This window comes from Salvia hispanica, chromosome 6, assembly GCF_029641045.1.
Source record: "Salvia hispanica isolate PSC_SH4W2 chromosome 6, Shi_PSC_v1, whole genome shotgun sequence".
NCBI lineage: Eukaryota > Viridiplantae > Streptophyta > Magnoliopsida > Lamiales > Lamiaceae > Salvia > Salvia hispanica.
Genome location: NC_142697.1, coordinates 2,794,373 through 2,820,935, shown reverse-complemented (window position 1 = coordinate 2,820,935; position 26,563 = coordinate 2,794,373). Strand labels below are relative to the sequence as shown.

Genomic DNA, 26,563 nt, shown 5'->3' with positions numbered 1-26,563 from the left:
GTAGATCGTTCAGTGAAACAAAGCTCCCAACATTCCTCAAATACGCATCAGTCATCATTCCTAAAGCTAATTCAAAATTAAATTTATCAAACCAATTGAAGCCTCATGACGTAACCTTATAAACTTGTTGCTCAAAAGATTTCGGAAAGAAAGATAAAGATACACATCGTGACTTTTGAGAAGACTGTCATATCATAGACGTTAGAAACACAATGTCTAAGGAAATATATAATTAATAAAGAAGAGAGAAGATATTCAAAGTTGCCCAACATCTTAATTAAGTGAATAAAGGCCCAAATACAATTAATAATTAAAGGCGAACTAAACCACAATACATAGAGAAGCTAGTATGTGAAAGGGATAAGAGTAAGTATAATTTAGATAGTTTAGGTAGAGCACTTCAATAGTGGAGTTTTTGATATTTCAAGGTTCGGAGAACCGAGAATGGTGATGGAAGGTATAAAGAGTAAGAATAATTATGTTATTATTTCTCAATGATTTATCATCTACATGATCACCTTTAAAAAGGAAATATAAACCCTGTAAAGAACTAATAAAATACTCCATGATTTGATTGCAAAAGATATGCTTGACTAAATAAGATACCGTAGTTGGCTTTGTGATCTTGCATTTGGAATGAGTTGATCTTTATTTGTTAACGGAATCTTGATACCTAGTTGGCTTTGTGATCTTGCTATTAGAGTTGGATCTTGTTGGACCAAAAGTATCGCTGGCAGCTAGGCTGGTCAGATGTGTTATCAGCTGGTGTCTACAATAGAAATATACACAGAAACAACTTCACTTAAGAACTCTCCAGAGGTCTAGAAGCCCTCTCAACTCTCTCAACAATACACTGTAAAATTTGATACTGAAATGAATAACATCTCTCCACTTAACTACTTTATTTTCCAGCCCCAATTATTAGCTAACCGATTCTCAACCGTTCGTTGACGTCAAATATTAGGCAGTTGCAGCAGTTCTCAAATTCTTGGAATCATCTTTGTAAAAAATCTTCTTCAATGTAGACCCTTGGCAGAATGCCGTCCCAACACTACTCAAAAAACTCCCTCTACTCAAACAATAATGGAAATAATAATAATAGTAACACATCCTTCATGTAACTTGATGACAATAATGATGTTGGCATCCACCTTCACGTAACCGACATGTCCAGCACTCCATTGCTTGCATTCGCCCCACCTCCAAGTAACGGTTGATGCGTACCCATTCTCCAGAAACAAAATATTCGAGAGTTTCAGTCATAGTGGGTTTTGCATGTCTTTTATAAGCCACCTGATGACTAACCATCTTGCATCAATTTTTCTTTTCTGAACATTGGTTACCATATTTCTCCAGTGCTAGTGAATATATTGCTTTTCTTTTCATGGACGTGCTAGATGCCACCACCTTGACTGCCTGCATTAGACAAATGGTATACAACAAGTCATCAAGCCATCTTCACAATCGTGACATTCATTGCTAAGACAGCATGTAAGGCAGCCAGACTAATTCACATTAAGAGTAATATAAATTCAATGTTCATAATCAGGTAGAATCCTTAATTCGAACAATGGAACCTTGCACATTTCAACTTCCAAGGAAAATCAGCAATAGGTTCAAGTTTTACGAGTTGAAAAGGTATATATTCAATCAAATCAAACAATATTTCTAGCTTTTAACGGAAGAAAGAAAATTGAGCAACATAAAACTAGATTTGCATTCGTGAGAGTGGGAAGTCATACAAGAAAATGAGATATTCAAATGATGGATCACAAGGCTACTTAGATCCTAAATGCATTAGTGTGCTCAACAGCCTACAATGATATTAATTAGAACAAGAGCTCAGTAACATTTCAACAGCACCAGCATCCGAGTCAACTTGAGGAAGGGAACTAAATGCCTTAGAGCATATGCAATAAGAAATGAACCTGTCTATCATCTCTGGAAGACAATTTTATAAATGTGAGCGTGATCTAACTTTACAGGGAGATTACCGTGGAGAGACTATGCCCTTTGGATATTAATTCCTCCAGCTTATTCTCCAGTTGAGAATTGGAGAGTTGGTCATCCTCACTTATCATCCCTTCGATCATCAGTGTTATTTCACCCTTTGGTTGATGGGTTGAGAATGCTTCATTCGCCTCCCCAAGAGTACCCCTCCAGAACTAGTCAACAGATTTTTTGTTAATTGAAACCAAATAAATTTTGCATAAGAATTCTTTATTATCCTCCATATGTATATGTGAAAATGCTAAGAGAACTTAATGTAAATGCTGCCATGGAAATGATTCTACTGCACATATAATTAAACATAAGCATCCACAGGAAATTCATATTGGTGCACTGAATTAATAGCCAAATAAAATCATACATGCACCATGGTATTTTAATAAATTTATTATCTATCCAGCATTAGATAATAATCTAATGCTGATAAATGCATGATTTGACTATCTTTATCCTTTAGGGTTTCTCCAATCATATCCTTTCAATGGAATATCAATCAAGCAAAATTAGTTTAAATATTAATTATGACGGGCCTTGGGATATCCCAAAAATCCAATCTATCATAGTAAACAATGGATTAGCAGAAGAAAATGATATTTATTGAGTTAAGTGGAGAGAATAAAGTATGAGATAGAATAAAGCAGGGGACAGCAAAGTATTGTTTTTTTGCTAAAAAGGAAATCAATCACTTGAGTTGGGACAACCCAAAATGGAAAGTGGATCACTTGAGATGGGACAGAGGGAGTATATATTAGGGCTAGGGGTGGGGTTTCCTAAATGTGGATGCTTCATATCATATGGTGAGCCTCGTAAAACCATAAAAGTGAACTTTACAAGAACATATCATAGACTTTATCACTACCAGTTAACTCCTATCTCTCTTTCATACATACAAACTCATCAAGCAAAGAAATGGAATATAACATCAAACCACTAAATGTAAAACTTACTTCTTCATGCAGTTTGGTCATTTCCCGAGCAATAACACAACGCCTGAGAAAAGTTTGCAACAATTGGAAAACAATGATGCAGGTGCAGGACTTAAATTTAGTGACGAGTAATATACAGTTTTATGCGATAAAATATGAAGAGAAAAGGGGGAAAAAGACCACATTTCATGTATATGGAATACAATATCAGCTATCAAGAAGTGAAAGAAGATTATTTTCTTTAACTGATTAGCATATTTTTACATATAAAACGAATAAGAACCAAGAATTTACTGTCATTTGAATTGACAAGTGAACCCACATTTTCCAACTTGTCCTCAAAATCATACACCATAGATATCACAAGGGTCGTGTGTTGCACATAAAATTTAGATCTAGAATTTAATTTTATTGTAGCACATTGGTTTGAAATCCTTGAAGATACTAAGTTACAAATCCACAACTTCCAGTTACTGATTGCAGGATATATCTGTTAGAGGGCAATGCAAAGACACATGCGATCAAAAGCAGCTGCATGAAGCTGACTCGGCTGTGTATGGAGCTGAGCTGGAATGCCAGCATGATATTCAAGTTGGTGCACGAGATGAGATTAAAATAAAGTGTGTTGAAGATCAGCCAAAGCTGAAGGTCGTTATGAATGAAACAGCTGGATTCTGGACCACAAAAGGACATGGAGATATGTGGCAGCACAAGGCATAGTGAAGAGAGTGTGTACGTGATTCAGTTATGATTAGGATTAAATGATCTTGTGGTTAAGTAGTAGATGCAGAGATTAAGCTAAGGTTCTAGATCTTTCTGAGCATTTATATAAATGTGTAATGAGATCTTGAATTCAGCCAATGAAAAACAGAATCTTGAATGCTATTTTGAGTATTATTTTTTAACACTTTCTTCATTATGTTTTGGAGTGAATCCTTTCAATATCTTCTATCAGGTGGTGTGCGTATTATCTAAAGTTCTTTGAAACATGTCAAAGACTATGTAGTCAAAAGAAGGAAAATATGATAAAAGGAAGCATGAAAGCAAGAGCCCTTGTAGTTATTTGCATAGAAAAGTTTACAGTCAAACATGGCAAATTTGTATTTCAAGTAGAACTGCAGAATCACAAAAATCTAGAATATATGTGTTTATACTTTAAAACTGAAAGACAGAATTTTTCCCAGAGACCTAGTTCGAAGAGCAGTAATGTGAACCATTAATTAAAACAAAAAAACTGTGTATTGACCTAAAATTGCTCTCCAAATGAGAGGGAGCAGTGAGGGAATTACCTTGAGTTTCCAAAGATCGAAGACGACTCTTCTAGGAACTGACAGAGCTTATGAGGAGGGACAAAAAAGACCTGTGTTGTTGCACTATTGGCAGAAACCATGAGCCTCTCTCTTCTTGTAGTGGCATGTTTAGGGAGAAAGCCAACTGCAGCATAATTTTGCCTCATAAGACAATATGTCATGAGTTGCAAAATGTATGACTTATCATGTATTCATGTGATTACCAAATGTGAACTCATTAGTTGGCAAACCAGACGCCGAAAGAGCTGCTACCACAGCAGATGGACCGGGGACAGGAATGACAGGTATATTTTTGTCTACACACAACTTGGCCTGGATCCATCACAAAATTAATACAAGTTAGTAGAATCAGATTGTTTTCTAAGTTCAATGAAGTTAGTGTTGCCTCTGTGACTGGAAAAATGAGCATACACACACTCCAGAATAATATCCATATACACATATACGCATAAATAGATGTACCACAATATTACTTACGCAGGTGGACCATGTGTTAACTGTAAATTATTTGATAAGACAGCATGCAAACATTTAACTTACCAGCTCCATACCAGGATCACTGATTCCAGGCATCCCAGCATCACTAATCAGTGCGACAATTTCTCCACCTAGTAATCTCTTCAGCACAACTTGTTCTCGTTGAGACTCATTGAATTTGTGATAGCTTAACTGAATATCTAAATATTATATGAGCAAGATCTCCTTCCAAAAATACACATATGAATTTATTTCTAATCTTAAGCGCATAAATAGAATTTATAACTGTCTTACAAGTGGAGTTTTGATTTTATAGTACATAAGCAACTTTCCTGAATGCCTTGTATCCTCTGAAAGTATGACATCAGCAGATTTCAGAACCTTTAAGGCTCTACAACAATTGAAACAGAAAAGTATATTGAGAACCAGGGAAATAAAATCAAAAGGAAAACTCCAGCAACATTTACAGGATGATTGACCTTAAAGTTATATCTTCAAGATTCCCGATTGGCGTGCCAACAAGATACAATCCTGGCTTTAAAGGACCCTACAAATTTAAGTTGGAAAGAACACCATTTACTAAAAATGGAAGCATAATGCCTTAAATAAAATGAAACTACAGAGGATAAGAAAAGTAGCATTCTTCAATGTGATTGTAATGACTTCACAAAAATAAATATGACAATATCCCATATCAGTGTAAAGAGTAAACTGAAACCACTATATTAGACTCGTTGGCCACTCCTCCTATCACCAATTGGTTTTTAGAATGGAACCCTATGGATTTCTATCAATTTTATAGTTAATTTTATCAATTAGTTCGATTTGATCTATGTTATATTCTCAGTCTTTTTCGTGCATTCTCCTATTTGTTCCGACCAACAGTCGCCTTCAGATTGAACGATATTCATACACTAACAATTCTATGTGTGAACGATGGTTGCAAAGCTAGAATTATAGAAGGCGATTGAGTCCTCAGCAACTACAATGCAAAAATTGTGTGAGGAGATGCGGGCATTTAAGGTGGCCTTCAAGATATTCCCACGCGAATAGAACCCATGCTTTCATCCAGCCCCGACACCCACGTCCCAGCTTCCGACAATACTTCAGTTCCTTCAAGTCCTTCATCATCTTTACTGATGTTCAAAACAACCAGACCATAGCTACCTCTTTAACCATTCAACCTCCAATGTCATTGTATCATGTGTCTTGCCATCTATCTATCCTGTTGTTTCAAACGTTGTTTCAAATTCTCCATGCGTCGCACCATTGCACTTGCTTTCATACCGCCCTGATGATTCGCCCACACAATCTCAGCCTCCACCGCCACAATCCATGCCCCTTCTACTGCAATGTTTTTTCTCTACTATATTCCCTACAGCAGCCCTTGGCCCTTGCTATTTGGATACCCGCACGGCTTCACAACTACCGGTTTACAGATCTGTGTTGCTTGCACGTTTTTTCGCTCATTCTTCTTTTTGTTTTACAGTGGTGCTAACCACCTCCCCACCCCCAGACAATTCTGACTCCAGGCTTCAGGACAAAGCTGTTTTGACAGTCGGAGGAAGTTGATATTGATCAACTCCTTGTTTCTTGCATATTTTCTATTGTTATCTCTTAGTATGTTTAGTTTATCTTTTCCTAGTTTTGGGTACATTTAGGAGTGTTTAGTTTGTAGAGATGTTTATTCAATTTAAGAGTCTTTCATAAAATCTTATAAATATGGATTTCTTCCCAACTTCTGAAGTTCCAGAAAATTAGTCTTTCGTACCGGTGATTGTTACGCCCTCCTCGGAGGTGTGGCCCTCTGCATAGGCCGTGTATCGTTTATTATATACTAATTTTCTAGTTCAGTTTATCTACTGTGGTGCCTATTTCCTGCCTTCTCCTATTTGTTCCAGACTTCCAGCAAACAGCTGCCTAGCTCTAAGCCTCTAACAGGCAATGTCAAACCTAAAACCATACCAAGTCTAGATACAAATAAATCAAGTATTGCTAGCTTCAATCCTCTTACATATACAGGCCATGAGAGCATAAATGTATGATATATCAACGATTATATGTTAACATAATTGATTTGTAACAAGGAATTCGTGCAGTAGAATACAGAATGATAATTGATTTCATCTCTATCATCTATCCATGAGGCCGAGTATCAAAGCTAATAATCCAACTACATCAATAAATAAATTATATCGATAGGATTAAATATCTAGTAAAGTTTGCAGAGTACTAATAGAATGTGAGAAGAAACGAAGAAGTAGAGACTTAAAAAAAAGTTCACTTACTTGTTTAGAGGGGAAATCGTCCGCGAGGTCGGACGACGGGGAAGGTTGATGATTACAGGTTGAGAAGGAAAGGGCGGAAGTGATGGTCTGACGATGTGCAGAAGCGGATAATCGAAAATGATTTGAAGGAACCAAAAGGATTGGACAGTGCCACGGAAACGCCGGTCGCCGTAGATGAATTGCGAAAGGCGCTGCCATTGAGTGGCAAAGGCGAAGCAGCTTCATGTATGGCACACCACAACCTAGGGCTGCAGAGGTTTGAGACTGAGAGAAACAGAGGAGCGGTGGCGAAATCAGACGAGTTCAGCAGCAGCGATGAGGTCGGAGTCGGACGGCGGGAGTCGCCGGAAGAGAGGGATGAAGAAGAAGAGAGAAATTAGGGGTTTTAGACTGAACAAATTAATTGATTCCTAACGGCATCCACGGCACTTCTGAAAATTGCACCCACATTATCTCAAATCTCAAATCCTCTCATTTCAATTTTATTTTATGCAATTAAAAATATCTAAAAGTAAAGTAAACAATGAAATTAATTATTTTTAAATTTGAAAAACTAAATAAATTGAAACCTAAATTAAAATCTCAAGTGATATGTACTCAAGTTTATTTGATCGGGTCTTGTTGGAGTCAGCCATGAGTCTCCATCCCTCGTGGATGGAAGCTTGTCGGGCCATATACTCTTGGAAAAGTGGTGGTGCGCCTTGAGACAGGCTATCGCGGTCTAGCGTCTTATCCCAATTTATTACCCATATAGTACATTTACAACTTATATTATCATTAAAACACTTGTAATAATGGGGTCACATAATTCACTAACACTATTTAACTGCATTTCTCCTCATATATTTTATTTTACCAATTTTATCTTAATTCTCATGTCATATCATATGTCCATATTTTTATGGACGGATACATGCGTATATCACATCAGAGATGCATGATTGGCCCAGTGTGATTGCAACACAAATTTCCTCTCAACATCCTAATGTGTTGCCTCTTGCCTTTGAGCAATAATGTCTTCTTCGGATATGTCCGACATATAATCGACTTCACGAACGATGGTCACTTTGGATAAATTTCATTTACCAAGTAGTAGCTCATATGATATTGTCGGCATTTGGCAGTTAATTCAATGGCTATGAACCAAATAGTACATGTCAAATACAGAGTCATTGGTCGGCAACAACTTATGAATGATGGTCGGATGTTGTCCCCTCGTGATTACTAGTCAGTGTAAACACATCTCCAAGAAGTCTCGCATATTTTCAATTGTCGATGCTTCCTAACATGTTGGAAAAGCCGTGAACTATGTCGTGCAAATTCATCAACGACTAAGCATCAACGGTGATCAGCCTTCTCAAATACATGTCACGGAAAGCCATTTTGTAAGCGGTGTTGCGGCACACGAGATGTTGTCACTTATCTTTGGAGACGACTCGCTTGAACCGAAAGCACTATCCGCGCGTATCGCATCTTGCAGAAGAAGGTATTCATCCGCTCTGTTGATCAACACGTCGTCTACTCTAGCAATGATGTTGAACATTTGTGCTTCAACTCAATAGCCATAGGTGCTCACTAACCCTTTGGACTGATTCACTTCGAGTCAGGGACGGATCTAATGTGCAAGGAGGAGGGGCAAATGCCCTCCCTCAAAATTTCATATGTATGTATAAATTCTATTATAGAAAAAAATTAATATTAGTTTCTTCTTTAAATGCCACTCCTCAAGTACTTCAAATATCCCCACATGTATTTTTGCCCATTCTATGATCATTTTCTAGATCCGTCCCTGCTTCGAGTGACGCGGTTAATTCCACTTCTAGCGGTTTAGATGGATGATCCTTAGACTGCATAGTGCATACAATGTTTTGGTGCTAGTGTATTAGGCCATCTCCAACCATTTACATCAAACTCAAATCCATTTTGAGTATATGTCACACCAAAAAGTAGTTTTACTTCAACCATTTACACCATCTTTAAGTTTACACCATTTTTGAGTATTTCTTTAACAAAATTTTAGAGTAAACACCATATTTGGTGTTATTCCATTGAAAAATCCAAAAATGGGTTTGAGTTTGTTGTATGGTTGGAGAAATTATCTACACCAAAAATGAGTTTTGGTGTACGGTTGGAGATGGTCTTAGAACGGTATGCATCAAAATTGTTTAAATAGTCTTCATTTTTAATACAGCAGGCAATAGAATTAAATTAGCCGAGTTTATTCTATAGGAGCATTCAAAATTATGAAAATTAATTACTCTTTCTACAAATTAGTTATTGGCCACGAAATCGATATCTATTAATTTTAGATTCTTTTTTTTTTTTTTTGTATAATTAAGAGGAAATCTTAATACTTTTATATATGTGCGTGGCGTGGTACGTGGAAATTATGATGGCCAACACCCAACAAATTCAAAATCTTTTACTTCTATTAATAATTAAGCTAAGGTGGTAGGAGCGGGTAGGTGACGAATTTTAATTTTGGCATTAAAGTTCCATTTTCTTAAGCAACATCTCTATCATTTGAAAAAATAAATAGATCTACCTCTGTATTTAACAAGTTACATGCATATATATAATTATGAACGATCCCATATTGAATAAATACAGGTTCATTGTCCACCAACCCTACCTAAAAAACTATTTTATATTTTTATACATAGATGTATATATCTAGCTGTAGAAGTATTAAATACAATTATTAGCTTAAATAAAATTTACCGGTATGCAATTACTGTCTGTTATGCCTAATACATGAGTAAATTTTACCGTCCTTTTTTTCCTGATGTCTCAAATTTAAGAATATTTCATCCATCCGTAATTATATCGTTATTAATTTTATTTTATCATTTTAATTCGTCAAATACTAGTATAAGTTTTATTTCACTTTTAATATGATAAAAAAAAAACTTACATTCTATTAACTCGATCCTTTATGAAATCATAAATAACACAGCAATCAATATGCTACAAAAATTACATATGAGATGTAAAGTATCTCTCAAATTTGGAGAAAATCACTTTCTTGGTCACATGGAGAAGTGGCTCTATATGTGATTATAGTTAGACCACAAAACAATCTACCTGTATTTGTTTGTGAATAAAAGGATAAACAAGAAGAAGAAAAAAAGTGTCCAAAACTGAAAAAAAGGAAAAATCATAGTAATTTTCATTTAAATCCTCAAAATTTTATAAATCATCTAAAAAAATATCTAAATCTATATTTATTTCCAATAATTCATATTTTTCAATCAAATACGAACATTGTTCTATTTATTAGCAAACAAACTTGTTTAACTCAATTGTTATTTTTCCTAATTTGGGCAAATAAAAATCTACCAACGATTCGCAACGGATCTGCCGATCTGGTGAGTAGGCGAAGAATTAATAGCTACCGCTCTGTTTGTTTGAAGACTCTTTCATTAAAGCAAAAAAAAAGCTCATATTTACCAAAACTGGAATAATTTGGATGCCATGGAGGATTATATTGTTAAGTTGATGGTGTTTAGCGTGGCGGCATGGTCAACTTTGTTCGTGGCGATCAGGAAAGTCGCATTTCCAAAGCGCTCTTTCGATTTCTGCAACCGTCTTGTTTCGACGGCGCACGCTTTCTTGGCCGTTGCTTTGGCCTTTTCTTCAATTCAAGACTGGAGCTGCCCTGTTTGTCCCTTGGCCTCAAAATCTTCTCCTAAACAGGTACTCCTTCCGGCCCTTTGTAGCTGAATCGTATTTTTTTTGGCAGTCTTACTATAGCTGGATCATTTTTTGGCAAAAAACAACACATTTCTTTGCATATATTTTATTTTTTCTTACTTTATTTTTTCTTCGTTTTTCTATCCTTTTTATTTTCTTCAATTCAAGACTTGAGCTGTCTAGTTTGTTCTCTCACTTCAATTATTTCCTTAAATTAATTAACACAATTTTTTTTACTTTGTCTGTCGAAAAGAAATGCCTCAAATCATTGTTATTTGACTATAACCTCTGAAATTATTTCAAACATATAAGAGTTCCGAATCGAATCTTTAGAAAGGGGACGAGTACTATATTCTCTTGAAAACAATATTTGGGTCCCGAATTCAAGTTAGATTCCTCTTCTTCTGATAATGATTCTAGCCTATTTTTTGTGTTTTTGACAGATGCAAGCATTAGCAGTAACTGTGGGATATTTGATATATGATTTGGTGTGCTGCCAATTTGACAAGCAAGTGAAGCTTGATAACACTGTGCATCATCTAGTGAGCATTATTGGGCTTGTGGCTGGACTTTTTTATCAAAGGGTAAATTTGGTTCTCTGGTAATAATATTTGAAGATATTGAGAAATTAATTAATATTGTTGAATTAATGAGTGTAGTGTGGATCAGAGATGGTGGCAGCCTTGTGCATCACAGAAATATCAAGCCCATTCCTCCACTCAAGGGAGCTTCTTAAAGAGCTTGGATATAGGAACACCGATCTCAATTTGGCAGCTGACGTTAGTATACTTTAAAGAAATGTGAAATGTCATTTAATTGAAATATTATGAAAGTCTAAACCAATTGTGCATCTTGTTTTGCAGATAGCTTTTGCAGTCATCTTCACAATTGCAAGAATGATAGGTGGGCCATATCTTACTTATGTTACTCTCACTGCTGATAATCCGTTTCTGATTAAGGTAATGTGATATTTAAATTATATATATAGATCTTTAATTAGCCTTAATTAAGTTGTAGATTTTCCTGTTAATGATTAAATATAGTCATACAATGTGTGTGAATAACATTTATCCGATTTTATTGTTTTCAATTTTTAATTGGTCTAAGGTGAATTGGTCACAGGCAATGGCTTTGGGACTACAGCTTGTGAGTGGATTCTGGTTCTACAAGATTGTGAGGATGATTATTTTTAAATTAAGCACAAGGTCATCATCCATCAAAAAGCAATGATATCGAGTTTTATTATGATTTAATCATGGATCATGATTTGAATTATTGACCCATCATTGTATACATGTACCATAATTTCTATTATAGAGATATCAAACAGGCTATTTTTAAATTGATTTCAAGCTATCCCCATCACATATGTGTGTTATACATTTTATATTTCTACTTTTCTCCGATGCTTCTATAGTTCTATTTATATGGCAATACATAATAAAAATATCTAGTATACACATTTTATTATTATTATTATTATTATTATTATTATTATCATTATTATTATTATTATTATATGCCTTGTACGACTTTTTTAATCCAGAAAAAAAAATCGATAAAGAAAATCTAAAAATAAGTTTATTATCGCTTGACTCTGTTACATAATTAAATTCATTTACTTAACTACTAAATCATTTAGATACAAAAGGCATATGAAGAGTAGAATATGGATTAGTTGCGTTTGTTCCGCTTGGGTTGAGAAATAGGCGGAGATGCGTGGGGTACAAAATGTAATAATAAATGAAAACAATATAGTTGATGAAACAATAGAAAAGTATAGATTGATTAGAGCAAAGAAAAATATTTTGACCATATAAATATATAATCGTATTTTTACTAAGAAGGTCAAGCAGGGAAATTCGATGAATCTCCTCATGAGTTTTCCAGTAGGGGACTTGGCCAGATCTAGTAAGAAGAAAAACGTATTCACAACCTAGATAGGCTTTGGCTACCTATTGGTACGGTTGCGGTGTTTGTGATAATTCTCTCTTACCTAAGAAGAGATTAGTAACACCGGTGTGGTAAAGCACTGAAAGGATCTAATCCGAAATGTATTTTTTATTGCTATCTACTGAAAGAATATATTTCAGAAAGTTTAGTATTTTCTAGTCTATGATATTAATATCAATATTGTTTATTCAATCAAACGCCACTTTGACTTATCAATATGTGAGAGTTTGTACGTAACTCAAGTTCATGATATCTTGGGTGGTAGTAATTGAATAACATGAAGGTATTGGAATATTATTTCATAGAATTCACGTGCCCAGTGTGGTATGATTAAATCCCTAAGGGGTGATCCCCAAGAGGTGTTTGAAAAAAGAATTTATTATTTAGAAAACTGCGCAGTTGGAATTTATTCCACGAATAATAAATAAAGTTTCAGACTAGAAAAACTCTTTGGAGAATTAATTTAATTCTAGTCACATAGCAGACAAAAGAATTAAATTGACGGATCAAGATAATCTTAAACGCGGGAAATATTATAAAATAAAATGGACCCAAGTTATTTGTAAATTGGTGATTTAAGTGGGAGTGCAATATTATTCTTTAGTGGAATAAAATAATATTCCATTGATAATATATTAAATCATGGGTCATTTGATTTAATTAGTAATTTATCTAATGGGTGAGCCCAACACTTAAGTCATTCCATGGATCCTCATCCTAGCCCAACAAGTCCATTATAAATAGTGATGAGATGTGGAAACCCTAGCACACCACAAGTCACACCTCTCAACCCTAACCCTAGCCGCCACTAGTGTGGCTTCTCTCTCCCTCATTTGGCTCGATTTTTTGAGCCTCCAAGTAATAGGGAGCTAGGGTTTTTGGTTTGATCTTGTCTTGTTCATTCTAATCCATAGAATTGAATCGAAATAGATAGATTGGTGTAGTGTTCCTCCTAGATCTCATCAAGACTATTTTGGTTGTTTAAGATCCGCCCACACGGATGAATAGCCAGGGAATAGGTTGGAAGATTCACGGTCGATAAACCAAGGATCTCCAGGTGGTGCAGCTAGCAACTTCGATCCTATGATGGATCAAGAAGAGGTAACAATCGAATTTACATCAAATTGCATGATTATGTGTTTATTTGATGTTATAACTATAGATCTATGTTTATTGCATGAAATTGGAGTCGAATGCATAATCACCTAAATAGATCCGGTCAAGGACCTGTTTGGTTTTCGTGTCTTCCGCTGTGGTAGTCCCAACAGCGTCGCGCGCGGAAGGGGCCGGCCTCAAGCTATCTGGCCACGCGCGCGGGCCACGTGGCGCGCGCTTGCGGATGGCGTGACGCCCACTCGCCGGCCCTCGAGTGGGCGTCGAATTATGACGTCATAATTTTATTTTTTTTAAAAAAATTCAAAATTTCGATTTTTTTTTTCAAACGGTCGATTTTCAATTTTTTTTTCTTTTATTATTTTATAAATACTCCATTCCTCTTCCATTCTCCATTTTACACACAAACACTACACCCATCTATTCTTTTCTCTCTAATTGTTGAAAAAATGTCCGGCGATGGAAACTCCAGCGGCGGCGGCTCGCGGTGCTCCGGCGGGTTTGACTTGAACTCGTTTGGAGATTGGGCGAGCATATACAACGTTTTGGGTACTCCCGGTTCGTCGTCGGGCACCCAAGGCTCGATGACTCCGCCTGCGTACCAAACACCACATTTTGATGTGGATGCATACTATCGTCCCTCCCCCCCAGAGGTACGGGCAATTGCCGGGATTATCCCAAATTCTGGAGAATTTTTCGGATGAACGCACTTTGGAATACCAGCCGATAGGTGGAGGCTCCGCCAGGATCGGCATCAATGCCGAGGAGGAAGAGGGCGACCACGAGATTGTGGGGGACGGCGGCCGTCATCCATACAGCCAAAAGGAGACGTTGTGTCTGTACGACGCTTGGATTAGCGTCTCGTACGATCCTGTCGTCGGGAATCAACAAACCAACTTGTGTTTCTGGAAAAAAGTCATCGAAGTTTACAACGCACGAAGGCCGAAGAAGACCTTTGCCCGCAACGTGAAGATGCTCTGCGGTCATTGGGACCGATGCGACAAAGATGTCAAAAAATGTTGCGCGATATACAGGGCAGAAGAGGCGAATTACCAAAGCGGAGCCAGTGGAGCCGACATTCTGAGAGCGGCGTTGCGGGTCTTCAAAGACGACGTCAGTAAAGATTTCAAGCATGTCGAAGTTTGGTCGCACGTCCACCACCTTGAAAGATGGGCTGGCGGTGTCCAGTCGGGCTCGGGCTCAAAACGCATGAAGCACACAGCGCGTGCCTACTACTCGTCTAGTGATGGCGGCGAAGGCAACACCTCACAAGAGGGCACGCCAACCGATGATACAGGGGGGTCTTCCGGTTCACGACGTCGGCCCCAAGGGACCAAGGCGGCTAGAGCGAGGGGGAGAGGGAGGGGGGGTGGGGGGCGGCGAATCAAGCCAGGCGGGCTCGGGCTCAGGCTCGGGCCCGGGCTTGGGCTCGAACACCCTAATGTCCATGTACCTGGTCGCCACGATGGCTGACACTTCAAAAATGAGTCATCCCCAATTTGAAGCCCATATGGACGGAATTGAGCATATGAAAGCTCAACTTGGTATTCGGTCTCGATCTAACTTGGGTGCACCGTCGACTTCGGGGGATGATTCGCCGGCGGAGTAGTTTTTTATAATTTAATTTAGAGTATTTTAATTATGTATTTTTCATTTTTTTAAGATTTTAATTATGTATTTTTTTATTTTTTAGGCCTTTAAATTGTAATTTTTATTTTATTTAGTGAAGTGTGTTTTTTATTAATTGAATTTGTTGGAATTAAAAATAAAAAATAAAATTGAATGAATAGTTAAGGGATGAGATGATTGAGAGATGGAGGGTTGTAGGTATTGTTTCTTAGTTAAGAAATTGGCTGAAAAGTACAGCCATGAATAGTTAAGGGATGAGATTGTTAAAAGATGAATAAGAAATAAGGACGTGGATGGCCTTATTGACTAACTAACGTGAATTTTCAAAGTGTAACTCTCTAACTACCCTAACTCCCTCGTCTCTCTTCTTATAAAAAAGGGGAAGAAATCAGAATTGAGCTGTTCAGCTCGCTCAAAACTGATTTGAGCTGACTTGGGCCGATCATTTGGGCTTCGATTCATATGGGCTTATTGGTTGGACTCTTGGTTGATCCAGCCACAAATACCCAACAGTTTTTAAATACGAAATGAAACTCAAATTATTATTAAGTGACATTTTGGTTGATATAAAAGCATAGAAAGGAAATTCGACTGCGTCGAAAAGTTATATTCCCCTGTTAAATTTTTCCATTTTTTAATTTATGGAAAAGGTAAACTTGACGTTCACATTTCCAATTTTATTCATTCTCGCCCAGACTAAAATTAATTTTCAGTCTTAAATCTGGTTAAAAATTTATTTTTTTTAAGAAAAATGAAGCTTAAGTTTCATTTTCTTAAATTTCAAGTTTGATGAATTATTTTCTATTCAGAAATAACCCATTTTAAAAAAAAAGGTGTAAAACACGTCGAGTCAAACGTGACACGTGTGAACTGTGGCGGTTGCGCGTGTGTACATTTTGTAATACACGCCCACTAAGAAAGGCATATTCGAGTAGCCTCAATTTCAAACTCCGTCTTCAACAATAAATCACACAATCACACACTCTGCGCAATACAATAACGCAATGGACCTTGAACAATCCATCCTCAATCAAACCGACGTCTCCGTTTTACTGGCGAACCGCGTCATCTCCGGCCACGCCAAAGACGCCAACCTTGTATTCTCTCCGCTCTCGATCCACGTCGTCTTGGGCCTGATCGCGGCCGGGTCGGACGGCCCGACCCGGGTCCAGCTCCTTAGTTTCCTCAAAACCAAGTCCACCGAGGAACTCAACTCGCTCTCCTCGCAGCTCGTGTCCTTGGTGTTAGCCGACGCCAGCCCCCTCGGTGGGCCCCTTCTCTCATTCGCCAACGGCGTCTGGGTCGATCGCAGCCTTACCTTCAAGCCCGCTTTCAAGGATATTGTCGACAACTCTTATAAGGCTGCTTCCGATCATGTTGATTTTCAGAATCAGGTAATTCATCTGTTTTTAATTTTGTTTGTCAATCTATCAAATTGAAATTGGAAGTAGAGCATACTGTGGATTATTTCGTTAGATCCTCTCTTCGATTAATGTTCGTTTTCAAGGATTAAACTTAGCGTTGGAGGAGGAAACTTTAATTTGCTAAACATAATGTTGAATTTTAGTCGTACAATTATCGCCAAAGCCCTAATCCCTATCTCTGTGGGGATCAGCATCAGCAAACTCCATATAATTTCATCCAATAATTTCCCCCAAATTAATTTGTGCTTCAATTATATCACCAACAGCCGCAGCAGCATGATTAAAATTTAGGATAACTATGATTTTATAGTTTGTATGTCTAAGTATAACTTTGCTTTGGATGAATTTAGCGAGTGACTTTGCTCGAAGTTCAATTGCAGATGAGGTGTTTTAAGAAGCTAAAAGTAGCATTTGTTTTTATTGTTAGGTGTTTACATCAGGATTACTATATCTGAGAACACAGATCCTTTCTTCACCCTAAAGTCATCAATTGCTGTAGTTGATTTATACTATTAGTCCTAATTAGCACACAGGCTTACAATGCATTGAGTAGAGTGGCAAAAAAGTAGTAACTCGATGCGATCGTAATAATTTTGACATGTGTCCCATCACATTCATCTTCTACTATCATGATACATTTCATAGATTCCCTGTTTCTTTCGTGATGGTACACTTCATAGATCGTACTAATTTTACATTTGACATGGATTTAAGATATATTGAAAATTTTATTCATCTAATTATTGCATTTGGTTGTCTTGATTATTTCTCAAGGCTGTTGAAGTAACAAAACAAGTGAATGCATGGGCTGACAAGGAAACAAATGGCCTAATCAAGGAAGTACTTCCAACTGGTTCTGTTGATGCCTCTACCAGGCTTATCCTGGCAAATGCAGTGTATTTCAAAGGAGCCTGGAATGAAAAGTTCGATGCATCTGAAACAAAAGATCATGACTTTTTCCTCTTAAATGGAAGCTCAGTTAAAGCGCCCTTCATGACCAGCAAAAAGAAGCAATATGTTCGTGCTTTTGATGGCTTCAAAGTTTTGGGGCTGCCATACAAACAAGGTGAAGACAAGCGTAAGTTCTCAATGTACATCTTTCTCCCCGAAGCCAAAGATGGTCTGCCAGCTTTGATAGAGAAGTTCAGCTCGCAATCTGGATTCATTGAACAACACCTCCCACATCAACAAGTTAAAGTTGGTGATTTCTTGATTCCGAAGTTCAAAATAGCTTTTGATTTTGAGGCTTCTGAAGTTCTCAAGGGGCTGGGGTTGGTGCTTCCTTTTACTGGGGGTGGTCTCACTGAGATGGTAGACTCTAGTACGGGCAAGGATCTCTATGTTTCGAACATTTTCCACAAGTCGTTTATCGAGGTGAATGAGGAAGGAACGGAAGCTGCAGCGGCGACTGCTGTTGTAATTAGACTCAGGGCTTTGATGGTAGAGGATAAACTGGATTTTGTGGCTGATCACCCATTTCTGTTCGTATTAAGGGAAAATATGACGGGAGTGGTGCTGTTCATCGGTCAGGTACTTAATCCACTTGCTGATTGACGTAAAACGACCACATCGAAAATACGACTTATTGTGCATTCGGCATAATATAGTAAATGTCGTTGGGCTATTCAATCTTTGGCTTCTATGTTCTCATTATAGATGCTCGAGTGTATCCTTTTGAATTTGTGTATGTAGGGTTCAAGTATAAAGCTTTCTTTGTTGTAATATTAAGAGTTATGTTATCATACAATAATGCTTCTTTTTTGTAACAATAGTAGATTATATGAAAACTACTCATTCCGTTCCCAAGGAAGATGATCATTTTCTTGGGCAGCATGAGTTTGTTTTGCGTATTATATAGAAAAGGCGATAGCGAAAAGATAGTGAGCAAAACATAAGTATATTAAAATTTATATGCACACATTAACAACTACTTCTAAGTTAGAACACATAATATATAAATAGATATCAATTAAATTCCTACAAATGCATACCAGAGATTTTATAGAAAACCGATGCCAATATCGAACCTGAATTGAACCTCTTCAATATTCGACGATGGCATGTACTTCTCCACCTCCACGTATAGTAAATCAACCTTAGATCTTCTGCCTAATTTTCATAGATTCACAGCTATCGCACTGACAATAGTTTACCAAGAAGAAGAAATAGAAGGTAAAATTATCTTTCCAGATGAAGAGAAAAAAAGTCGACTAGGGGGAGAAATTTTGGTAGAAGTTAAGTCAATTGTGCTCTCTCAGCTTTCTTACTCCTGTTTATTGTTCAAAGATCAGGTTTCCTAGGACTTATGAGCCATGCTTAACTCATCGCTCCTTAATGAAAACATCTAATATAACTTGTACCACTTCAAAAATTAATATTGAATCATAAACAATTGTGAATTATTCGAAGAACCTTATAAATGAATTATTCTCATGTGTTAGATTCCAACATTTAATAATTAATCAAACGTGTTATTAGTATAATTAATTAATAATACTTCAATATTCGTTCATCATTAACTGTCCGACGACATGAGTTAATAGTAGTAAATATAAAATGATGTGAATGAAAAAAGTTAGTGAACTGTGAGTCTCTTTTTTATTAGTAAGTAGCAACAAAGGATGAGAGAGGATGATAATTTCGACATTCTTTAAGCAAGATTGTGGGAAGATACATAGGAGCCTAATAAATAAAGCAGGACCTCAAGAAGTCCAACTGTTGTTAAATACCGGTCTATAAATCTCTGACTCAAACATTCAAGGTTCGTTTGGTTTGAAAGATTATATATCATGATTGAATACATACTTATGTTTGGTTAGATGCGATCTCTGTCAATAAATATTTCATTTTTAATTAGTTCGGATTATAAGAAATTATTTGACTTTGTAAAGAAAGTAGTACTCCCTCCGTCCGATTAAAGATGATTCATTTTCCTTTTTAGTGTGTCCCAACAAAGATACTCCCTCCGTCCACGAATAAGAGTCCTGTTTTTCCATTTTTGTCCGTCCACGAATAAGAGTCCCAGTTCATAATTACCATAAAATGGTAAAGAGACCCCACATTCCACTAACTCATTCCACTTACATATCATTTAAAACTAATATATACAAGTGAGACCCCTATTCCACTAACTTTCTTCCACCCACTTTTCTTAACATTTCTTAAAACCCACACCATTTAGAAATGAGACTCTTAATTTTGGACGGAGGGAGTAACTCATTACTAAAAATGAAAACACTTTTTATCTCTACTTTATTTCATCTTTCTTATTTTACTATCTCCACTTAACACACAAAATAAAGCTGTATAAAATCTCGTTATGCCCAAGGAAGGGGTCATCTTCCTTGGGATGGTGGGAGTAGAAAAAGTGAATAAAATATGAGTATTATTGTATTAGTATTATAATAAAATATGAGTGAGATGAAATAGGATATTACGGATTAGTAATTTAAATTGAGACATAATTTTGTGACATGTGACCAAATTGTTGTAGGAGTAGAGAGTAATTAAGCTGTGAAACTTGTGTAAAATGCTGACTTCAACACCACTGCTGTTTTTGACTTTATACTTCAGTGATTTATTGCATACATATCTCATGGGGCATTGCAAAATAAACTCGATCCCTAATGTTAGGGTGATGCAATATTCAATGCATTTGACTATTATATTCAAGTTCATAGCCCATCTCACAACAGACAGCGTAACCGCACGTAATACAGATGTCTTTTACTACCTTAATTTAGCTGAAATTAAGCTGCCAATTCTTGGGAACCCTCTCCACTAAGTAGCAACTCATGTTTGTTCAAACCTCTCATTATTATGTCATATACTCACATCGATTCGATAATGATTCGATTTTATCTTATATTCTTAAATCATTTTAACTCATTTTTAGATAATATCATAGTAGAGTTAAGTCGATATAATATCTTTATTTGCACGTATGAAAGTCTAATATGCATTCTGGCTTGTCCAAACTTGTCCAAACTCAGACACAATGACGGTTAGTATACCTTGAATCTACGTGGTTTGCCTCTAATTAAACAGACCTTAATTGTCATATTGGCCTAGCCCGTCGTGTGTTCATATTTATATAGAAAGGGCACAAAACTCTGTAATATGTAACTCCAATTATAATACAATATGTTTTCTTTTCTAATCCATGAACGTAACTAACACAACGTTGGTGAACCACATAAATGAGTGTCCTTTTACGTTTATATTTGTGTTGATTACTCAATTACCTTATTTTGTCACAATGACGTTATCGAAGCACATGGTGGAAAATGTGGTCATTGCCCCATTTTCTCTTCTTCCTTTGTAATTTCAAAGAAATTAAAGCAGATAGCTCTCTGTCTTCACATCCTGCCACCTAAACTCGTGTGTACACTGTATCCACTTTGTAACCTCAGTTTGTCTTGCCAAGTATCCATGGACACCCCCAAGCCGGAGACACGTGTCGCCACTCTCCCATTATAAATCCAACCGCATTTGTATTGATCCCATTCTCAATTTCAAATCTATCCATATATGCTCACATACTTACCATCTTCCATCTCTGTTTATTGGAATCGGAAATGTTGAAGTCCATGAGCGCGCCTGCCGCCGGCGAGGAGAAGCGGGTGAGGAAGATCGCTCAGGCGAGCTCGAGGAAGGGCTGCATGCGCGGGAAGGGCGGCCCCGAGAACGCTGCCTGCACTTACAAGGGCGTGCGGCAGCGCACTTGGGGCAAGTGGGTGGCCGAGATACGGGAGCCCAACCGCGGCTCCCGTGTCTGGCTCGGCACGTTCGACACCTCCTACGACGCGGCCGTGGCGTACGACGCCGCGGCCAGGAAGCTCTACGGCCCCGATGCCAAGCTCAACTTGCCTCACTTGTACGAGGACAATAAGCCCCAGCTTCCGCCGCAACAGCAGTTTGCTGCTGCGGCAGAAGCCAGCTCTGCCACTCCAGAGTGGCAGAGCATGGACGGGGGCGGATGCGGCAGCGGCGGCGGCGGAGGGTATGTGAGTAGGTGTGAGATATTGAAGGATATGGAAGTGAGTTTGCCGGAGGTGGATGACTCGTATTTGTGGGCGGAGGCGGCGAAGGGGACGGCGTTCAGGATAGTGGAGGAGGAAGGGGCGTTCGCATCCAATTTGGATGGAAACGGCGTGCCATTTCCGTGGTTTCCTAATTCGATTTGAACGAGTGAGTGGAATACAACTGCGCATCGGCTGATGACGCATATACATATTAGTGAGTGTTAGTAATGTTTAATTTAATGTGAATATAGATTTGTCCATATATAGATATAGATATATACGGCGGTAGTAGGACGGGGTCGTCGATGCGCCGCTGCCAGCCAGGAGGAATATTGCTTGCTCTGTAGTGTGGTGTGTGATGTGGCGCGACATCCGCCCATTTCGCCTTCTTCAGCTGGATATTTATATACAATTATGATATTAGAATCGATCCTACATTAGATTTCACCTTTTTACTGTTTCTGTTTCTGAAATTATATGATATAAGGTGGTCCAGAAACTTATTTGATCCTACATTCTAAGTCATCATTTTCAAAATTATTTAATTAATACTCAGCTTCTTTAGTTAAAAAATAACATGACACATTTATAATACAAATTGGTAAATAAAAGAATGTGTTCGTGATCTAAATATCTAATAATGTGAAACAAGCTCTATTTTTAAACATGAAATGCAAAAACAGGACTTTTATTCGCTGGAAAAGCTTTCATAGCAAAAACGGGACTTCTATTTGTGGGAAAAGCTTTCATAGGATCACTCTAGTTGTTGCAACCAAACAACAAATCAAACAACCAAACAACAAATCAAACTCAGAAAACTAATGCTATTGAGCATACAAGATGCTATAACAACAAATCAAACTCAAACTCAGAAAACTAATGCTATTGAGCATAAAAGATGCTATATGGATATGAAATTCTTCTTTAATAAAGTAATTACAGTTCTGCAGGCCAAATTGCGCCTATATTTTTCCTAAATGGGCCATTTATGGGCAAGCCAAAACTGCACCTAAAAGGCCAAATTGAGCCTATATTTTTCCTAAATGGGCCATTTATAGGCAAGCCTAAACTGCACCTAAAATATTTACATTTCAGATGAAACAGTATGCGCCTTTTAGGCTACAACTGGGCCATTAGTATTGTGTCAACAAATACCAAACAATGAGAACTACCCATCTAAATAGTTATATCTTGTCTTTTATGGGCAAGCCAATGATGCATTTAGTTGGATTTCTATTGACAATGTTTTAATGGTTTATTTCACCCACACCCCATCCTTCGATTTTTGAAGAATATCATAAAACTATGGCCATTTGGCCACATCTACTGCGTGTTGGTCATCATGCCGACGAAATTGACCACATCCTTCTGCACTCGAACCTAATGCTTGCGCTTGTGATCGTAATCTTGTGGTATTAAATGGGCCAACTTGCTCTTGTTGCACTTCACAACAACTTTATCCCAAAATATTTTAATCTTTTGGTTGTTCCTGAGTATCGAGTCCTTTAGAGGTATATTCTTTCAATTTCCGCCTCTAAGCTAAACTTTCACTCAAGCTCCGCCACTAGTCACATGGTACTAGTTGGGAATTTACCAAGTGGCTAACCCCAGACTAACCTCCAAATAATCATCGCGATGCCATGGATTTTCCAAACATTCATCTCATCCAACATCGGGAGGGACACTCTCAAAAGAGACACTAAAAACTCACTTCTAACCTACCTTACAAATGATACAAAATACCCCATTTGTAGATGTGGAGGATTGCGAGATTAAAGTTCACTCAAACTAGGGTTGCAAAATGAAAAGACACTCAAAATAATTCAAAATCACGCCTACAAAAGGCCCGGTCAACGTTTTCATGAATCAGAAGATTCAGAACGCCCACCCGCGCAAACTTTCTGAAGTCTTTTTTACTTGACTACACGGCTTTTGTGAAACGACCATAACTTCCTCATTCGGGCTCTAATTGAGGCATGCAAGGTAATCACGCGAAGCTCTTTTGACGATGAAGAAAATGGTGGGCTTAGAAGATACTTTGAACGCAATCTTGATAGACAGATTGACGTTTGAAACAGACCCAAGCTCCGGCTTGGCTAATTGTATGCATTCACTTTCCCTTCTCTTGGTTTGGCGCTTCCCGGATTCACATCAATATCATTGACTTTGTAGTTGTTGGTATTCACCTCGACAATTTAAATGAGTCATCATTCGAATTCTTCAGTGAATAAGAAGATATGTTATCTTGTTCGATGTTACAACTTGTTAGTCTCGTTAGATCCCACCCTTTTTTTCTAAAAAAAATCAATGAGGTGTTGTTGCCCGTTATAGTTGCGCTTCACTTTTTGTGTAGTTTTAGTTGAAAAATATGTAAATAAAGGATAAGAGAATGGATGAAATGAAAATGAAATTGTTGTTGTAGAAATTTGGAATAAAACTAATTGTCATCCCCACCCACCCCAAAATACCAACCCCACATGCTAAGAGGTAATGTGTTAAATTAGAGCTTTTATATTAATGAATAAATAACAATCAAGTTGAAGTAATGTCCCTAATATTACAACTATTGCAAGACTACAGTTGTAATTGTAGTATTAATAGTGTCGAACCATAGGGAAACTCATGGTTATTAATTGGGCTATAAAGGAAAATTTTATGGAATTAGGTAAGCAAATAACAAAATAAATTAAAAAGAAGCAAACATGAAACTAATGGAATTGGAAGGCAAATAACATTGTTCTTATCATGTTTCAGACTCATGAATCATGACACGTAGAAGAACTTCTTTAATTAAACCTATGAAAATGATGATGAAGTTTGTTTTATACTCTCTATCCAGTTAACATTTTAAGGGAATTGTACACATGAGATGAGCCGAACACGCCTGACAAGTTCTACTTACTTACCTATCACTACTACTAGGTCGCGTAGAAGCTTTAGATTAGTTTCTACAATGGTCAAACATGATAACTAAAACCTGAGTCTTCTCTTTTCATCATTTTCTTTAATTAAACCTATGAAAATGATGATAAAGCTTTAGATTAAGTTTGTTAACTCATTGTCCATGTGGAAGCACAGTAGACACCAAACTAATTTTGGCACATAACAACTATCTATCCACTCAAGACTTCTCTTTCTCGCTGAACAAGTATCAAATCTCAAGTTTCTTTCCTATGGTTTCCAACCAGGATCCAAGCTAAAGATACGTCAGATTAAAGGTTTTAAATATTTACCTATAATGACATCTCAAGAACAGTAAAGTGAAAATCCAACCATAGAAAATAATCAAACAAGGATTAAATCAAATCATTCATCAGCGTATGCAACGATTCAAACCCTACTACATGTCAAGAGATATGAAGGACACTATGTAGGGATTAGATTAGGATTAGATTCACTAATTACCAATACCTCTTTGTTCTTCATTAGGAGAGCTCAGTCAAACTCTAACCATGCGACTGATAGTTATCAAGATTACAAGCTTGAATACAAGAATGTAAAGTCTAGCTATTACAATCAATAGTAAACCCTAGGTATTGTTGTTGGGAAACTTATTCTTCTTAGGCTTAGTACAATCTTTCTTATAGTGCCCAACTTCCCCACAGTTAAAACACTTCCTATTGGTTTTAGGATCCTTACTTCTAGACTTGGACCTAAACTTTTTCCAAGAGTTAGAGCTATTACCAGAACCCCCACTGGGCTCATTGCTCCTTCTATATTTAGATCTACATCTGACATTCAGAACCTTGTTATCAGCAGCTCTCTCCCTAAGTTCAAGTTCCTTAGACTTTAGGGAGCTAATTATAAGGTCTAGAGGAGCAGAATCTCCACCATACTTAATGGCAGCCTTAACATCATTATGGGAATCAGGTATGGCATTCATCAGGGCTATACTAGTGTAAGCATTTATGGCAGTGTCACCAGATCTCTTTATATCTTGCACAAGCTTCTGAAATCTATCAACATTGTCATCTATATCTTTAGTAAGGTCAAGCTTAAACTTAAACAACTTTTCAAGCAGGTACATCCTTGAAAACATAGAAGTTTCAGTAAACAAAGTATCAAGCAGTTTCCACATTTCAGGAGCAGATTCAACATGATCAACTTTCCTAATCACAGAATCAGACAGATTTAACACAATAGTAGTCCTTGCCAACTCATTCATTTCATCCTTATTGTCCTGAGCTGTATCCTTAGGCAAAGTACCATCAACAACTTTGAAAATCTTTTGCTGGATCAAAACACATTTCATTTTCTATTCCCAGATAGCAAAATCATTTTTACCATTATAAGGAATCAAACCAACAGGTTGGGCCATTTTTGCAACAATTTTAGCAAGAACACAGGAAGCAAGATAGAAACACAAAGCCTTACACACCTGAAAACACAGAGACATACACAGCATCACAAGAACAATCACACAGCTTTCACACAACAGTTAAGACCTCAAATCCTTGACTATCACGAGCAAAACTGGCCAAGGCTATCCCAGCTCGCAATCACTCACTTCTGGAAGGCGCAGGGGATCACTTGGGCAGTACAAGATGCTTGGTGGTCAAGTAATAGGAGGTCAAAAGATCACAGAGAACAAGAACCAACGGAAGCAACACAAACAAAGAAAGCACAGAAAGTCCTAAGCCTTTGCCAGAGGCTGTCTACCACAGAACAACCGCCCAAGCCTATATTTGGCACTAAACAGAAAAGTAAAACCAGGAG

At 37.3% G+C, this 26,563-nt stretch overlaps 4 protein-coding genes across 4 annotated transcripts; 3 read left to right on the top strand and 1 right to left on the bottom strand.

Annotated features, from left to right (window-relative positions):
* Nucleotides 1-783: 783 nt before the first annotated feature.
* Nucleotides 784-7,473, bottom strand: LOC125206049 (Tetrapyrrole (Corrin/Porphyrin) Methylase). Its single transcript, XM_048105332.2, has 9 exons — nucleotides 7,012-7,473; nucleotides 5,203-5,270; nucleotides 5,018-5,114; nucleotides 4,787-4,915; nucleotides 4,450-4,558; nucleotides 4,226-4,370; nucleotides 2,958-3,000; nucleotides 1,995-2,165; nucleotides 784-1,416 (listed from the first exon to the last, which is right to left on the bottom strand). Exons 1-9 carry the CDS (start codon nucleotides 7,234-7,236, stop codon nucleotides 1,315-1,317), a joined length of 1,089 nt encoding a protein of 362 aa, XP_047961289.1. The 5' UTR covers nucleotides 7,237-7,473; the 3' UTR covers nucleotides 784-1,314.
* Nucleotides 7,474-10,264: 2,791 nt separating this feature from the next.
* On the top strand, nucleotides 10,265-12,069 carry LOC125207942 (TRAM, LAG1 and CLN8 (TLC) lipid-sensing domain containing protein). Its single transcript, XM_048107463.2, has 5 exons — nucleotides 10,265-10,707; nucleotides 11,148-11,288; nucleotides 11,364-11,483; nucleotides 11,568-11,663; nucleotides 11,827-12,069. The coding sequence occupies exons 1-5, from the start codon at nucleotides 10,486-10,488 to the stop codon at nucleotides 11,932-11,934; spliced, it is 687 nt and encodes a 228-aa protein (XP_047963420.1). The 5' UTR covers nucleotides 10,265-10,485; the 3' UTR covers nucleotides 11,935-12,069.
* Nucleotides 12,070-16,332: 4,263 nt separating this feature from the next.
* Nucleotides 16,333-18,592, top strand: SERPIN1 (Serine protease inhibitor (SERPIN) family protein). Its single transcript, XM_048106682.2, has 2 exons — nucleotides 16,333-16,793; nucleotides 17,598-18,592. Exons 1-2 carry the CDS (start codon nucleotides 16,404-16,406, stop codon nucleotides 18,375-18,377), a joined length of 1,170 nt encoding a protein of 389 aa, XP_047962639.1. The 5' UTR covers nucleotides 16,333-16,403; the 3' UTR covers nucleotides 18,378-18,592.
* A 2,722-nt stretch (nucleotides 18,593-21,314) lies between these two features.
* Nucleotides 21,315-22,294, top strand: LOC125207632 (dehydration-responsive element-binding protein 2D-like). The gene has a single exon (XM_048107054.2). It carries the CDS (start codon nucleotides 21,401-21,403, stop codon nucleotides 22,007-22,009), a length of 609 nt encoding a protein of 202 aa, XP_047963011.1. The 5' UTR covers nucleotides 21,315-21,400; the 3' UTR covers nucleotides 22,010-22,294.
* Nucleotides 22,295-26,563: the final 4,269 nt, after the last annotated feature.